The sequence below is a fragment of the Furipterus horrens genome, unplaced genomic scaffold (assembly GCF_987537825.1).
Source record: "Furipterus horrens unplaced genomic scaffold, mFurHor1.1.pri manual_scaffold_2, whole genome shotgun sequence".
Lineage (NCBI taxonomy): Eukaryota > Metazoa > Chordata > Mammalia > Chiroptera > Furipteridae > Furipterus > Furipterus horrens.
Window position 1 is genome coordinate 32,679,811 of NW_028327172.1, and position 15,907 is coordinate 32,695,717.

Sequence of the window (15,907 nt, forward strand, 5' to 3'; positions counted from 1 at the left end):
TCCTGGTCCCAGAGCCACTTCTGTGCCCCTGCCCCTCAGAGATGTCTGTGTTTGTTTAATAAGATGGTATTTAATGGGGCCCACTGAAAGTTCTGGCCAAGTCCAAAACACCAGCATGGGCTGGGCCAGGGAGATAATGTAGCAGCTTATGTGGAAACATGGGCTGTGGACTCAGCAAGTCAGTGTACTTGGACTTCAGTGCAGCTAGTGTGACCTCAGGCTAACGTGATGGAGGCAGCCTTGGGGACAAGGTGGGCATCAGGATGGGCTTGGTCAGCTCTGAGGAGCACACTTACCGAGGGATGATGACTACCTGGAGCCTCCTGAGGGGGGGGCCTTGACGGGCCATGGGGACAGGCCACCAGGTCATTCAGAGGGAGGATAATGTCACCTGCAGTGAAGAAATCTTAGAGGATAGGAGAGCTATCTGCAAATGCTTAAAGGGAATGAACTCCAAAGGTGCCGTGCACTGCCCCCGCTGCTCCATCCCCAGGGCCAGACCACTGCTGGCAGCCCCAGACGCTGCATCGTGCTGACTCATCACAGCCCAGCGCTGGAGCCTCGTCACAGGTGTGCTCACTGTGGCCTTCTCCCAGCCTCTGTTTCTTCATCCATAGTGTGTGATCAATACCTTCTTCGCAGAGCTGCTCTGTTAGATGGGACAGGTCATGCAAAAGTCCTTAGCACCGTACGTGGTCATAGTAGGCCCTTGAGAGGGTTAGTTGCCTTTTCTGTGCTTCTCAGAAAAGCCAGCAGTTCTAACAGAGAACACAGAATTCCGAAAGACAGTCTGTGGGGAGGATTTCAGTTGTTTATAAAACAGGCCAACGTGTTTCCACCTCGTAAGTTCTAAATCCATCATCCTTAGCTCCCTAGATCTAAGAATAGTCACCCAGTGGAGCCAGTGTGCACGCTCTGTCTGCAGGTGACTGAGAAATGCAGCCGCAGCAGCCGCAGAGCCTCCTATCCCGGGGAGTGGGGCTGGGGGCGAGGGCGCCGGCCTCTGCCTCTGCCAGTTTGGCTGTTTCTGAACCTCTCCCAGACTCTGTTCTCCCTTCCACAGAGTGGATCCGAACACCCTCCTCACGGGGCTGCTCTCACCATCAAAAAGCGCAGTACCTGCAGTGAAGCAGGGGAGGTGGGGAGCAGTGGGCAGGTGCACAGACGGGGGCCTTCGGTGCAATACTGCCCACCCGGGGCCTCCGTTTCCTCTTACGTAAAGGGACAGAGAGTGAAGAAGAGAACTGAACAAATTTTTGAGCGATGGGACTCTAAAAGAGGCTCTAGAGCCATCTCTGCCTTGAAGCCTCAGAATGAGACCGGTGAGGGCTCACTTATTTACCCATTTTTATTTACCACCTGAACTGAGACTGTTCCCCTTTTGGGTCTGCAGAGCCAGCCTGAGGACCTGGGTGTGTCTCCTCAGCTCTTCGGCCTCCACCTGCCTTCTCTCTCTCTCACACACACTCACACCCACCTGCACCACCACACGAGCTCACCTGGGACTGCATGCACTATAGGAATGCCCTCGCCAGTGAGGGGCTCAACCTCCAGGGGCAGGGCGGCGGCTGCTGTCCCGGGCAGCCTTCCGTCACGACAGCGTTCTTCCTATTGCTGTGCAGAAATCGGTCTACACCCCATGTCCACGGGCATTCTTTGGCCCTCTTGGAGAGAGTAAGGCAGCTTCATTCTCTTGCTAGACTTGTTCAATCATTCGTTTGTTCATTTGCACAAAAGATATTTATTGAGCACTAATATATGCCAAGCAGTGTTTCAGGTGCTGGGATACAGCAACCAACAAAACAGACTCTCTGCTCTCAAAGAGCTTGTGCTCTGGTCAGGAGAGATAGGTAATAAATAGTAAAAACTATAAAGAAATATAGCAGATGAAGAGATAGAGATGGGGAGGGGTGTAGATTCCTGTTTTATACGGCATCGTCAGGGGCAGCCTTTCATATACGCTGACATTTGAACAAACACCTAAACAACATGAGGGAGTGAACCTATCGATATCAGGACAAGAGCATGCCAGATAGCAGGAACAGCAAGTGCAAAGGTCCTGAGGTAAGGATTGTTTGAGGAACAGGAAGTCAGCGTAGCCATGGTGATGTCAACCAGGTTGAACTTGATAGGACATGAGGTCAAGGAGGAAGCTGGAGACCAACCAGCTGTTGTTTATCAGAGTAAGAGGATTCTGAGCAGAGCAGGTCACGTCTGTGAGGGCTCTGCTCCTCCGCAGAGTGCTGCTCACACCAGCTCCGGCCCTTGCCATCCATTGCTGATCCTGTCCCCTCCCAGGTGGGCTGTATACCCCACACAGGTGTATATCTTATTAATTACCTGGGAAGCAGGGTTGTTGCTAGAGAGGACAGTGTATTCACAACAGAGGTCCTGGAGTCAGACTGCTTGGTTTGAGACCAACTCTGCTTCTGCTGTGTTAACTTGCACAGTGCTCACCTCCTCTCTGGAAAATGGGGGTGATGTTAGATTGTACCTTATAGGCTTGTTCTGGGGATTCAGTGAATTAATATTGGGTTGGCCAAAAAAGTCCGTATGGTTTTTTCCATAAAAGACACATTTTTCATTTTCACCAATAACTATTGATTTGGATATTTTGAGTGTGTCGGCTATCTCCCGCATGTTGACTGTGCTTAATTAATGTCTCGATTTGATCGCTATCAACTTGAACTGGTCTACCTGACTGTGGAGCACCGTCCAGCGAGAGATCTCCAGCACAAAACTTCACAAACCACTTTGACACGGTTGATCAGTCACAGCACCTTCTCCATACACTGCACAAATCTTCTGGGGCATTTCAGTTGTGTTTTTACCTTTCTTGAAATAATGAAGCATAATATGCTGAAAGTGTTGCCTATTTTCTTCCACCTTCAATATTAAAATGGCTACACCAAAATTCACCAATTTTGATGTTTTTTTAAAAAATGCACCCTGGTATGACAGCTATCACAATACAATCTAATGAAATTGCTTCAAATGAAGTTAGACAACTAAGCCATCTTACAGAAAAAAATAAACAAACTTTTTGGCCAACCCAATACTCAAAAGTGCTTCTCACATGGCCTGGTACACACTAAGTATTCAGTGACTGTATTACCATTTTCACATGGCTTGGAGCTAGTGAAGGAATGTGAGACTTGGGAGTCCTGGATTCTAATCTTGGCTAGAATGGCCATGTGACCATGGACAAATTATGTCATTGCTCTGAGCCTAGTTACCTCATCTGTAAAGTGAAGATAATAACACCTCGTAGGGTTGTTGTGGGAATTCAAGTTACATTTGTATAAACCTGAGAAGCACCATCTCTAGGTTGCAGCCCTCATCCTCATGGTGTAAGATGGCAGCTGGAGCTCCAGCTATCACACCCACATTCCCCATGACAAGAGGAAAGAAGGGACAAAGAAGAAGGGGCAAGAGGTACATGCCATCTGTCTTTGAAGGCAGGTTACCATAAGCTATTACAGAACCCTTCAGCTCGCAGCTCACTGGCCACATCCAGCTGCAAGGGAGGTTGGGGAGTCTTCATTCTGTGGTTCAGGGATAATCAGGAAGCTCTACTACACATACTCAGGTGTTTGCCCCTCCTTGGCAAGGCCCTCAGCAGAAATGGGCTGGAGTCCCAGCACCATAAGGCCCTGTGAGGACCCAGGTTGCCAAGAAGCTCATGCAGGTGCCACAAGGCCTGAACAGATTTGGGTATTGTGTCTAGCCTGTGCCAGGGACCCTGCCAGTCCCGAGGTTCCGCTGCCTGCAGGGCTCTTAGGCTGATGCAAGTGTGGTGGGCCATGAGCTCCATTGCTTGTCACATCCTGGTCAGGCCAAGTTTGTTGAGCACCACAAGCAGGGGACCTGAACTCTAGAGGCTAGAAAATCCCTCTGGAACTAGAGCAGTGGTTCTCAGCCTTCCTAATGCCGCGACCCTTTAATACAGTTCCTCATGTTGTGGTGACCCCCAACCATAACATTATTTTTGTTGCTACTTCATAACTGTAATTTTGCTATTGTTATGAATCGTAATGTAAATATCTGATATGCAGGATGTATTTTCATTGTTACAAATTGAACATAATTAAAGCATAATGATTAATCACAGAAACAATATGTAATTATATATATGTTTTCCGATGGTCTTAGGCGACCCCTGTGAAAGGGCCATTCGACCCCCAAAGGGGTCGTGACCCACAGGTTGAGAACCACTGAACTAGAAGCTCTCCACGAGAGGCTCAGCAGTGTGCTCCCGGGCCCAAAAAGCAGATCTGGATCTGTCGGTGGGATTTCAGTGTCCTCAGTGCAGGGAGCCCTCTGTAAAGGCAGAGGCCTCCTGTAACTCAGCTGTTCCGAAAACTGGGCGTTCTGTGTTCCAGTTAGCGTAGGGAGTAGCTCACCGTGGGACCTTCGCTGCCCTCTCCCATCTACACGAGAACAAGCCCACGTGGAGCATCTCGCTGAGGCCAGAGGCCTTCCCCATCCTCTTCACTGTGCCCTTGAAAGGTGGCCCTAAGTGAGAGGGGGGTGGGGAACCCATGCCAAAATGCTGAAGGAATGCAGTACTTAAAGGTGTCCCGCTGTGTAGCCAATCTTTCACTTTGTGAGGTTTGTTTCAAGTGTCCAGGACTCTCAGACTCCTTGTCATTTGCACCCAGGCCTTCCCACCTAGTGGTGTCCCTCCCTCTCCGCACCACCTGACGCTCCTTGCTTCTTCCTCCACTCTGGTGGTCTGCCTTGTATGTGGGCGTGAGCTGTCACTGTGTCAGGTGCTGTGCTAGGGGACACACACACACACACACACACACACACACACACACGGTCAGGCAGTCCTCCTAGCAACTGTATGATGTCAGTGGGGGCCTCAGCACCATTACCACACAGCCATGTGTTCATGTGGGACCCAGGACAGTACAGCACAGCCTATAGTAAATAGCATTGCATGTATACCAGGGGCCGGCCAGGTGTGACCCACTGGCCAAATCGGACCTGTGGCTTGTTTGGCATGGTCTTGCAAGCTTAGAGTGATTTTTAAAGGGTTATAATAAAGGAGAGAATATGCAACAGAAACCAAATGAGGCCCTCAAACCTAAAATATTTACTATCTGCCTTTATGGAATAACTTTGGCAAGCCCTGATATATAGCAAAGTTCTGTACAGATTCTGCAACCATATGCCTCAGTTCTGGGCCTCAGTTTCATAATCTATAAAGTGAGAATAATATATAAAACACGGCTGCCTCATAGGGTTGTTAGAACTAAATGAGATAAAGACTATAAAGCACTGAACTTCAAGTGAGCATCTTTGGAAGTGTTGGGGGGAGATATATCTGGGGCTCTGCCAGGCCTCTCAGCCCAGTGGGCATGACAGCCCTGGCTCAAGGCTGTGGCTACCCCGGCCCGAAATGTGGCTTCCTCAGAGTGTGTTTCCTTTGGCCGGAGAAGAGGGACCTGCCAGCTGCCCATTGTGCCGCGTCCTGCTGGTAGGTCAGCTCTGCCTTCCTCCTGCCCCCATTCCTGCTGACCGTCAGCTGGTGCCACTCACCAGGGCTGGGCACAAAGCCCAGACCAGGTGCCGGGCTAGGTCTGAAGGCACCAAGCCTCTTGCACTCTCCCACCTCGCGCCTTGGATCCACCTGGCACCTCGGCTCCACCTGGCTGAAACTCCTGCTTCACTGCAGGGGCTGTGGCCTGGGGCGCATCCTCTCTGTGTGCACTTCCTCACTCGGGGACCAAATGGGCAAGCATCTGTGTCCCCCCAAACCCAAGCTTGGGGCCAATTATTGCCTTTCCATTAGGGAAAAGCTAGGGGAAGGGGAACCCTGGCCCAGCCAGCTTCCCTCTGTTGAAAGAGTGCTCTGTAAAACAGAGTTTCAGTGGACAGTGAGTGAAATGTAAAGAGTACAAAATTTAAATCATTGAAAAATCAGAAAGGATATTTTCTGATCTAGATAGGAATGGGCTTTCAATTCTTACACGCAATGAGAAAAATGATAAATGTTAATACTTAGAACTGTAAAACTTATATTTTATATTAAAGACTCAAAACAGAATTTTAAATCAACTGAGAAAAAAGTATTTATGCCAGTTATGACAGAGAAAGAATTAATATTCTTAAAAATATTTAAAACAACATGGCTCTTAATGACAACGATAGCAAATATTTAGAATAGTACCATGTGCCAGGCACCATTCTAAGTATTTTATACCTTATGAAATCTTTGTAAACAACTTTATGATAAAGGTACTATTATTATCCCCACTTAACAGGTTAGAGAACTGAAGCATGAGAGGCTAAGTAACTTACCCAAGGTTACTCAACTAATAAATGGGGGAGCTGGATTTGAACCCAGGCCATCTGGCTCTTGGGTCTGAGCACTTAAATTTTTGAATACTAACTAGGAAAAAGATAAGAGGCAGACATACACAAAAGAGGAAATACAAATACCTGAGAAACATAAGAATTAACTTTCAATTTCAATGGTAATCAAGAAATACAAATTAAATTAATGAGATACCATTTTTATTTTCAAGTAGGGAAAGATTCTTAAACACTGTAATTATTAATAAATACTGGCAATGCTGGAGTGAAACAGACTCCCACAGATTGATGTAGGCCCATCAAGTGACCTTTCTGAAAAGTATTCTGGCGGTTCTCAAAACCCTGAAAATGTACATGCCCTTTGACCAGGAATTCCTATTCTAAGAATCTGATTTGAGAAAATAATTAAGAAAGACAGACAAAGATTCATGCATAAAGAAGTTCATAACAATGTTATACAAAATGTGAAAAATTAGAAACAACTTACTTATCTAACAGTAGTATACAAGTTAAGGAAATTGTTTAATCTCCCTAATGGACAATTAGGCAGTCACTTTAAATAAATCTGTGCAACAAAAGATACCATAAACCAAATGAAGAGACACACCACAGACTTCTGGGAGAAGACGCTTGCAACATGTTCAACAACAAAGAATTGCGTTAACAAAGATACACAAAGAAAACTTACAAATCAGTAAGAAAAAGGCAGACAACCAAAGGGTAAAACAGGCAAAGAATGGATAAAGGCAGTTCATAGGAGAGGCCACTTAGGGCTAATGGACATAAAGGAATGCGCATCTCACTTGTAGTCAGAGAGTGCACATGAATTAAATGTCCTTACCAGGATAGCAAGTCTAAAAGCAGAGATCGAGGGAAACATTCATATCCATTGCTGATGGGACCAGACTTGACTGCGGCCTCTGTGCAGAGCTATTTGGTCATACCCAGTTTTTACTGCAAATGCAGTCCCACTACACTCACTCGTAGGAATCAGCCCTGCACAAACACCAGCTTGTACCAGGACACATGTTCAAGGATGTTCATTGCCGTGTGCTGTTTAATAGCAACAATGTTGGTATTATTGTTGTGCTATAATACTCTTGTATATTATATTGTCTGATAAAATAGCAACAATTATTATTATTAAAGACCTGGAAATGGATAAGGAAAAGGAAATGGATAAGTAAAATATGATTTATACACAACTGGATATTATACACAGTTAAAATAAATGAACCAGATCTGTAACTACCAGCTCAGATAAATTTCAAAACCAGTGCTATGTAAACAGCAAGTCGTAAAAATGATACATATTTGAATGATAATATTTATATACATCTTTAAAACAAACTAAAAATATAACTTAGTATTTAAGGACATACTTAAGAAAATATTAAACAAGCATGTAAATATTGCATACCAGCCTGGTTGATTTTTCTTTTTTAAAGGAAGGGTTGAAGCAAAAATTGCAGAATGTCAACTAGTGTTCTAAATCTGGACAGGGATATTGTGTCTTTCTGTTAGGTTGTTTTTGAACCTTTCTGCATATTGAGCTATTTCAAAATTTCAAGCAAATTATTTTTAATTTAGTTTTTGAATAATTTGCTATTCCATGGAGAAATGTTTGTATTACAATGTTAAGACATAAAAACAGGACAAATATACACAGATATTTACAAATTTCACAAATTAAAAATTTGAAAGATTTAAAATATTTGTAGTGGGCAAAATTTTGGAAGTCTGCTTTTCTTCACACTCATCTATATTTTCCATTTTTTCCCTTTTTGCCATGAAGATGTATTACATTATATCCAGAAAAAATTTTTAAACAACCACAGAAAAATGCGAGTTTAGACCCTGGCAAGGGTCCAGAACCGCGGAAGAGGTGCCGTGGGAGGCGGGAGCATGACGGACTGTCGGGGAGGCCCGCGCACGAAGGCTGGCTGGGAGCTCATTCGCTCCCTTCTGTCGTCAGCAAACGCGCAGTGAGTCCCAGCTGTGTGCCAGGCGCTGTGCTGGGACGTGGCCTGAGCGGGACACACGAGTTCCTTCCCTCGCTGTAGAGCAGGTGCTCTAGTGGGAGGGGACAGTGAACACGTAACTGTGCAGGTCATCTCTCCACTGCCTGTGCTGGTGAAGTCCAAGGGCAGTGACAGGAACTGGAGGTGGCCTGGGCCGCTGGGGAATCTGGCCTCTGAGCAACATTTCAACTGGAATCCAAGGATGAGGAGGAGGCCTGGAGCCCAGGAAAGCAAGGACTGAGAGAAAGGCAGGCCCCACAGGGCACATTAAAGGAACTGAAGGGGATGACGTTCTGGGACGCAGAGGGTGGGGGCGGAGTTGCGCAGGGGCAGACCAGCAAGATCGTCCAAGGCCAGGGAAAGGCCTTTAAGGGCGGTGGGAAGCACTGAAGGCTTTAAGCACGGCGGTGATGTGATCAGTTTGCTGTCTCAGAGGTCCCCTTGATGCTCTTTGGAGATCAGGGTGGATGCTGAGAAAATGGCGTTGGGACCAGGGTGGTGGCAGTGGAGTTGGAGAGATGTGGAAGGATTTGAGGTATTTGGGGAGACGGGGTTTTCAGGTCTTAGATCACATTTTGAGGGGTGACTCTGAGGGGGAGGCCACGAGGGGGAGCCAGGTTTGGGGCAGCAGCGAGTGTGGGCTGGTGGGGGTAGGAAATACTGAACCAGGAGCAGACCCATGAGGGCAGGGGAGGAAGCAGGGACCCTGAGCTCACCACCAGGTGTCACTGGGCTTGGTTTCTTGGGGTTTATGATGACACCTGTGCCCCCAGGTGAGTGCTTCAGCCCCCTTACCCAAAGCCCAAACCCCTTCTACAAGCCTCCTTTCTCCTTTGCAGGTGGGACGTGTCACTCTTGGGGCTGGAACGAGCATGGCATGTGCGGGGACGGCAGCGACAGCAACGTCTGGGCCCCAAAGCCCGTGCAGGCCCTGCGGTCGTCATCTGTGCTCCTCGTGGGCTGCGGGGCTGGCCACTCCCTGGCCCTCTGCCAGCTGCCGGCCCTCCCTTCCCCAGCTGCCAGCGAGGACGCTGAGTCTCAGGAAGCCACGGAAAGACAACCAGTATCGCCTACCCAAAGCCAGTCCTACAGGTGCAGAAATAAGGGGCTTGCGACAGAGATCCTATAATAAAGTGGCTTTTCCCACTCAGAGTGTTCCTGGAGAATTGCTTTGTCAGAGTGTGGGGCTGGCCAAGAAGGGCTCAGGAGGCACTGGGCTCGGGCTGAGCACCGACCGGAGTGTCCAAACCCCTTCTACAAGCCTCCTTTCTCCTTTGCAGGTGGGACGTGTCCAGGGCACAGAGAGACAGGCATCCTTTCCGCCCAGCAGATGAGAACGAGGGTTGTGTCCTTGCCAGGGGACACAAGCAGCGGGAAGCTCCAGGCTTCCCCTACCTGGTGAGGACAGGGAAGCCAGGCCTACCCCCAGCAGTGGTTCTGGTCCAGCAGCCCTTGGTTCAGCAAGACCAAGGGTTCCGAGGTCACGCTTAGAGCAGCCACGTGCTGCTCCTGGGTTTTATTCTCAGGGTCCAGAGCAGGTAGCTTTTGGTTCAAGGCTATCAAGGTACCCTGGTCAGGTGACTGGGTACCTGGACCTGGGGCACAGGGAGGAGTTCTTGTCTTGGTGACTAGGGCCGTGGGTGAAGGCTCTGGAGTTGGTGTAGGTGGAACTGCAGACGAGTAAGTGGAGGAAGAGCTAAGGCTTCTGGGAAGACCCAGCAGAGGAGACCCCTGGGACAGACAAAGGCATCTGCAATCTAGAGCTCACCATTCTGAAGTGCTCAGAAGATGGATGTCTTCAATGAGCCAGGCAGGACTCTGGAGCTAGTCTGCGTGACTAAAAAGTGCCACACTGGGTCGTTTCAGGTGGGGGACAGGCCACAGCGCATGGGGAGTTGCAGGGATAGCGGCATCGAGAACCTAAGCCCCACATCTGCCCCCAGACCCTCACCTCTGCAGGAAGAGGGCCCTCACGTGAAATGCGGACCCAGCCAGACCCTGGGCCCAGGCTCCCTCTCTCTGCCGTGACTGACAGCAGGCCTTTGGCCGGAGGGTTTCAGAGAGCAGCTTTCCCTGGGGGACTAAGTGACAGTGGCCCCAGCTAGCCTGCCAGCTCTGTGCTCCTCCCACACGGCCTTCCCTTTGTGACTTAGAGAGGGTTTGGCTCTGCGAGGACCCAGCTCCAGTGGCCTTAGGAAGTCACAAAATACCAGGACAGCCAAGCAGGAGGGCCTGTAATGACCTTCTAGCATCAGGGCCTCAACTGCATTCACTAGAGCCCTCGAAGTCTCCTGAGAACTCAGTGGCCACCTGGTGGATGATGGGTAAAGGAAGGCCAAGGGGACTGCAGTCCTGATCCCCACCCTCCACTCAATTCACAGTAGCGTCACTCTACATGTTATATATTAGACTTCTAATATTATATATTAGACTTCAAGTAAGAGTTCACTCAACAAGGGGTCCTTGAGAAAAGTTTACAACCACTGATCTTACCCAGTATTTTCATTGTTCACATGGGAAAACAGAGGCCTAAAAAGGGGAAGGTGCCATTTCAAGACCATGCACCTCACTCCGGGCCCCTGATTGGGAGATGACCCATTCAGAGCCCAGCCAAGTGGGGCAGACAAGGGGGAGCCCTAGGACTAGGAGAGTGGGGATGAGGACAGTCCCGAGCTTGCCAGGCCTGAACCTAGGGACTACCCACGGCCATCAGCTGTCCTTGACCACCAACGCACGAGGTCCTTTTCCCAATCCTGTATCCTAGAAACATGCCCTAGCCAGCGAAGTCCTTGGTCCACCACCTCCCAGAACCAGTGAGGCCGGTGCAGCCCCAAGCACTGCTGGAATGGGAGGCAGGACATCTCTGTGCACTCTGAGCTGGTTTTGCCAAGATGACCAAGCCCACACTGGAGCAAGCCCGCCATTAGCAGCCACCACCCACAGGCTGGGTGGTCTACATAGGACACAGGCCAGAGAGCCGTCCCACATGAGAGCGCTGAGGCCCATGCCTCCCAGATGGGGCTCCCACTCCCGAGGGACCGCCACACCCACACCCAGCCCAGCAGAGCCGATTCCCTCCCGCCTCTTTCAGCACCTGCGGGGAGAAGCCCAAGCCCAAGTCTTCAGAGGCTGAGCCCTGACGTCTCTTCTGAGACCTTGTGGGCCCAAGAAGAAGTGTCTCCAGGCTCCTTTCCAGCCTGAAACAGGGTCAGCCCCTCGCTCAGAACCCGAGTCAGACCCTTCTGGGAAGCATGCAGGGCACAGATAATTCACACAGGGAGGAATAAATGACTCTCAGCAGTAGAAGACACCAGACTGTCCCATCCCCTCGAGCTCCAGCGTTTTGCCCTTCTTGACAGCGGCAGACGGCATTCTTTAAGGCAGTTCATGGGCTGGATCTGATGAGTAACCGAAAGCTCCAGGGCTGGGGCTGAGGGGCTGTTGACAGTGTCTCCCAGATTCTTTTCAGGATCCTTTGATCCCTGTTGTTCTTTCTCAATGTGTAGGTGTTCACGCCCCTCTATTTCTATTAGACCCTGAGCTCTTTGAGAACAAGGACCAGGTCTGGGTCAATTGTAGAAACTTGCATCAAGGACAGGTCCTGCTACAGAGGAAGTGCCCAATAAATGTCAGTGAATGAGCTTGTCGCTCACCTTTAGGGTCGCCATGGAGTGGGGAGGTCAAGAGAGTGGGCGCCATGATCCCCCCCACCCCCATCCTCTGCTTTTCTCCCTCACAAATATTTGCTGACAGCGCTGTGGATAGCACAACCATTTGACAGTCCATGTCAAACCTCATCCACCTGGTTTGCTAATGAACCACAGGAGCCAACTAGAGAACATACCTACTCATTTTTTAAAATTACCTTTTTTATGATCGACTGAGTAAATTGGCCCTCACACCCCTCCGGTGTGAGAGGAGGGAAGGAAAATGAAGAAGCGGGACACAGTTGTATACTTATGGTCTCGGGCCCCTCCCCGGTGTGATGGTCAACGATGTGCCATGTACCAAGTGTTAGCAAGATGTGCACACACTCCCCCTCCTGATGGCAGGTACCCCCTCTTGACACACCCACAGCCTTTGGTCCCAGTGAACAAAACTACGGGAGACTGTGCTTGCAAATGGTGAGTCCAGCCTGGAACTCCCAGGACAGCCCTGCACTAGGGCCCGGGACACCCACCACTTCTGAGTTCAGTAACTTAGTGATAAATAGAAACTGGGAGTTCGCGTGTTGGTTGGGAAAAGTTGGGGAGGGGAGTAGAGGGAGGGAGTTCCTGGTCCTGAGGTGCACATATGTAACTGCCCCAAGTTCACAGTCTCGGAGTGCCTGGAAGTGAGAGCTGGGAGAGGAGAGGCCTTGGCAGCCAATTTAAGGAGATGCAGCTTCATTCTTGGGGCAGCAGGATGTTTAAGCAGGAGAGTGAGGCGGTCAGATGTGTGTGGAAAGCTCAGAGCAGCGTGTGAAGTGGCCCCTTGGTCCACACCCATGGCACTTGGTGAAGGAGAGCAGGAGGCCAGGTCCTGAGGGTCCTGGGATTCAGGATCAGCAACTCAAATGTTCCTATCAAGTCAACCTCCGACCCTGGGCAGGCCTTGGGACAGCTTCCCCCAAACCCTGGAGGCAGCCCACCTGGGTTTAAAATCTTGGCTTCGTCATTCAGTGGCTGTGTGGTTTTGGACCAGTTACTTTTGTGCCTTGTTCTCTTGCCCCTACAATGGGCAATGTTGAATTATTAAGGGCTCTCATTAGACAACTTTTCTCAGATGCCCTCCACACAGCAGATGCTCAATGTATGTTAATCCCCTTTCCGCATCAGCTACTATGTCCCTGAAAACCCATATTCCAATAGGCTTTGTGTTGAGCCCCACTTGAGTCCACCAGAGGCACTTCCTCCAGGTGGAGCCCAGGTGGAGGGCACCTGGCCTGCCCTGCAGCAGCTGAGGCTGCTTGGCGTCTCCGTCCTGAATGGCCGTTAAGTACACAGCATAGATCTGGCAGCCTTTTGGCTGCAGGAGCCCTGGACTCACTACCCCACTGACCCCCACCTCTTTGTTTCCAGACTTCACAGGAAGGTGAGGCAAATGCTTAGAGGGAATTCGGGGGGGGGTGCTGTTAGATGAAAATTGGGACCCCCTTCAGCTTCTCCTCCCCCCACCTGATCATTGCCTCAGGATAGGCCGGGAGGCATCATGGAAACTGAAATCAAGAGGAAACCGGCACCCATTTGTTTGTGGTCCTAGGCAGATCGCTCCCCGCTGTGGGCCTCTCTTCCTTGTCTGTAAAATGCTCAGACTGCAGGAACTTTTCCACCTGAACATTCCTGAATTCCCTAATGGCTAAGAAAAGAATTGGAACCCCAGTCCCTCAGTCTACCCCCAACCAAAACCAAGTGAACACAACCCAGCAAATCACAATCCCCAGGACAGGGCTCCACCCCTTCTGGGCTGAGTGAGTGGTGCCCAATTAGGTGCTCCACCAGACTGGGCCTAGCAAGGGTGCAGCTGGGGAGGCCCCCAGTCCTGTCAGTCAGACTTCTGCCTCTGGTTCCCCCAGACTCAAGGACGGCCCTAGGAGGGAAGGGACTGTGGTCTGCACGGGGAAGGGCGGGGCGGGCTCCAACATGGCCGGATTCAAGGAGTCAGGACCACGGCAGGACTCCACAGACAGGCGGCCACGTCGGTGAAGCCCTAGAGGATGTGCCTGTCTTTGGTCAGGTCCTTGCATGCCCATCCTTCCTGAGAGCCACCTCCCTCCTCCGCCCCCCAGCCAACAGGATCTGCAGGGGCCCAGCTAGAGAGCAGCTTCCTCCTCGGGGCCTGACCAGAGGCCCCGAACCAAATTGCGACAGTGACTGAGGCAATAAAAACCCAGATCCATGCTTCATCTCAAAAGTCAGCTTTTTATTATCAAGAGCCAGGGCCTGGGGGTGGGGGGGTGTTCAGCTAAAGCAGCGTTGCTCTCTTTCCAGGAAACGTGGCGAGCTGCAGTGAAAGCTTGAGATGTTGCATTTTTTGTTTCAACTCAAGCATGTGTTTTTCAAAAATATCCTTCCCCACCCCCACCCCCACCACTAATTTTAGAATCAGATCAAAGCCAAACTACTGTCCTCTGTTTCTTTTGGGAAAATACTATATTTATTCGAGATGCAGACGTGTGTCTCTGCAAACCTCCGACTGCTTCAGGAAAACAAATCTGCTTTAGACTATACAGAAACCATGATACAAAATTTAGTTCATGCTAGAATCGCTTTGCATAACATTGGGCATGCAGTTTTTACTCTGAAGTTCTAAGTTGCATACAATGCCAGGTTGTGCCTTATTAAAGGTGGAGGAGGGCCACCCCTCCCGTGGTCCTGATCTTTTGGTGCTCTAAAGGAACACGTGGAAAATCCATACTGTGTTGATTATTTACTATGAACAATTTGTTAGGAAAGTTGGTCACACGGGATCTACACATCGAAAGAGATGATAGAATCAACCTAGACTAGCCACTGTCAGGGGTCTTGGGGCGACATCCGCTGGGTCACAAGCATGCCAGACAGAGGGAAGAAGGCGGCAGTGCGAGTTTCCACATTTCTATTTGGAGCAAAGTTCTCAGTTTCCACGTGATGGATGAATTATGAAGGTGAGGTCAATATGACCGATGACTGACCGACTGACCTTTTGGGAACCTTTCCTCTCGATCTTGTGTACGAAAAAGGGAAGCGATCTGTTCCCCGTCCCCACTCCTCCCACCACCCCCACCCCTGCCCCCAGAAATGCACAGGTTTCTAATAAATGCCCTTACAGTCTGGCTCCAATGTGTGTAAAAGTAAAAAGCTTTGAAAGAAAATAGACTTCTGCTTTTTTCTTTTTGTTGCTGTTGTTGAGGGTAGTAATCACACAGTTGCAAGGGGTGGGTGGGTTTGGTTGGCTGGGTTTTCTGTTTAACTTCATGCAAGTCATGCTAAGGAACCCCGCCACCCCCATCCCCGAATAAAATAAAATTTTTAAAAATGAAAAGAAGAGAAAGAAATCCTCTACGGTCAGTTACCATTTGGCCGTAGAAAAAGCTACGTCCGTCCTAGCACAATGCCTGGGCCACTCGGACTCGTCCGGCAAACCTGCGTGGCGTGAATTTACTCTGTCCGAGGGTGAGGAGGGGCTGCAGGTCCACCCAGATGCTTAATAGCCACCAGTGTCCTCGGCCAAGCCGCCTGGTCAAGTCACTCTCACAGCCTCTGTCGGCATATACTTAGCAATGACAGGGCTTTCTTTGCAAAGATCTGTATGTAAAGAATACAATTAACACTTGAGCGTCTCTTCTTGGCTTTCCCATCCCACTTGGTACTTAGTTTTTAAGGAAGGAGAAGGAGAGACAGAACAGCCGCATGCAGATTCTTCTCCCGCTGGCGTGGTTTTCCCATGCTCTGAGCCAGCCTAGTACGCCTCTCTCTCCCCCTCCAGGGGGACCGGGTAGGGTCCCTAACTGCTCTCCTACTCTGCACAGGGCTTATGGCCTGGATTATCCTGAGAAAGTAAGTCCTTGGCAGCTGTCATGACTCCATGACAGTGGGGCTGGG

The 15,907-nt window shown here is 49.8% G+C and overlaps 2 protein-coding genes across 8 annotated transcripts in view; one reads left to right on the forward strand and one right to left on the reverse strand.

The window, feature by feature from the left end:
• The window catches only part of SERGEF (secretion regulating guanine nucleotide exchange factor), a 180,331-nt gene extending 170,836 nt beyond the window's left edge, over positions 1 to 9,495 (forward strand). For 2 of the 7 annotated variants that reach the window (XM_090263453.1, XM_090263457.1), the window contains exon 12: positions 9,185 to 9,212. Coding sequence is in view for 1 of the 7 variants with exons in the window: in XM_090263437.1 (XP_090119563.1) it covers positions 9,185 to 9,474 (290 nt within the window). In the remaining 6 variants the exon portion in view is untranslated. Of the gene's footprint in view, positions 1 to 9,184 lie in introns of all 7 variants that reach the window. The other 5 variants (XR_016508308.1, XR_016508319.1, XR_016508304.1 and 2 more) reach the window with 5 other exon arrangements.
• Positions 9,496 to 15,095: 5,600 nt separating this feature from the next.
• The window catches only part of KCNC1 (potassium voltage-gated channel subfamily C member 1), a 42,112-nt gene continuing 41,300 nt past the window's right edge, over positions 15,096 to 15,907 (reverse strand). Inside the window, exon 4 of the mRNA XM_090263470.1 lies at positions 15,096 to 15,610. Coding sequence (XP_090119596.1) covers positions 15,546 to 15,610 — 65 coding nt within the window. The 3' untranslated portion in view covers positions 15,096 to 15,545. The remainder of the gene's footprint in view (positions 15,611 to 15,907) is intronic.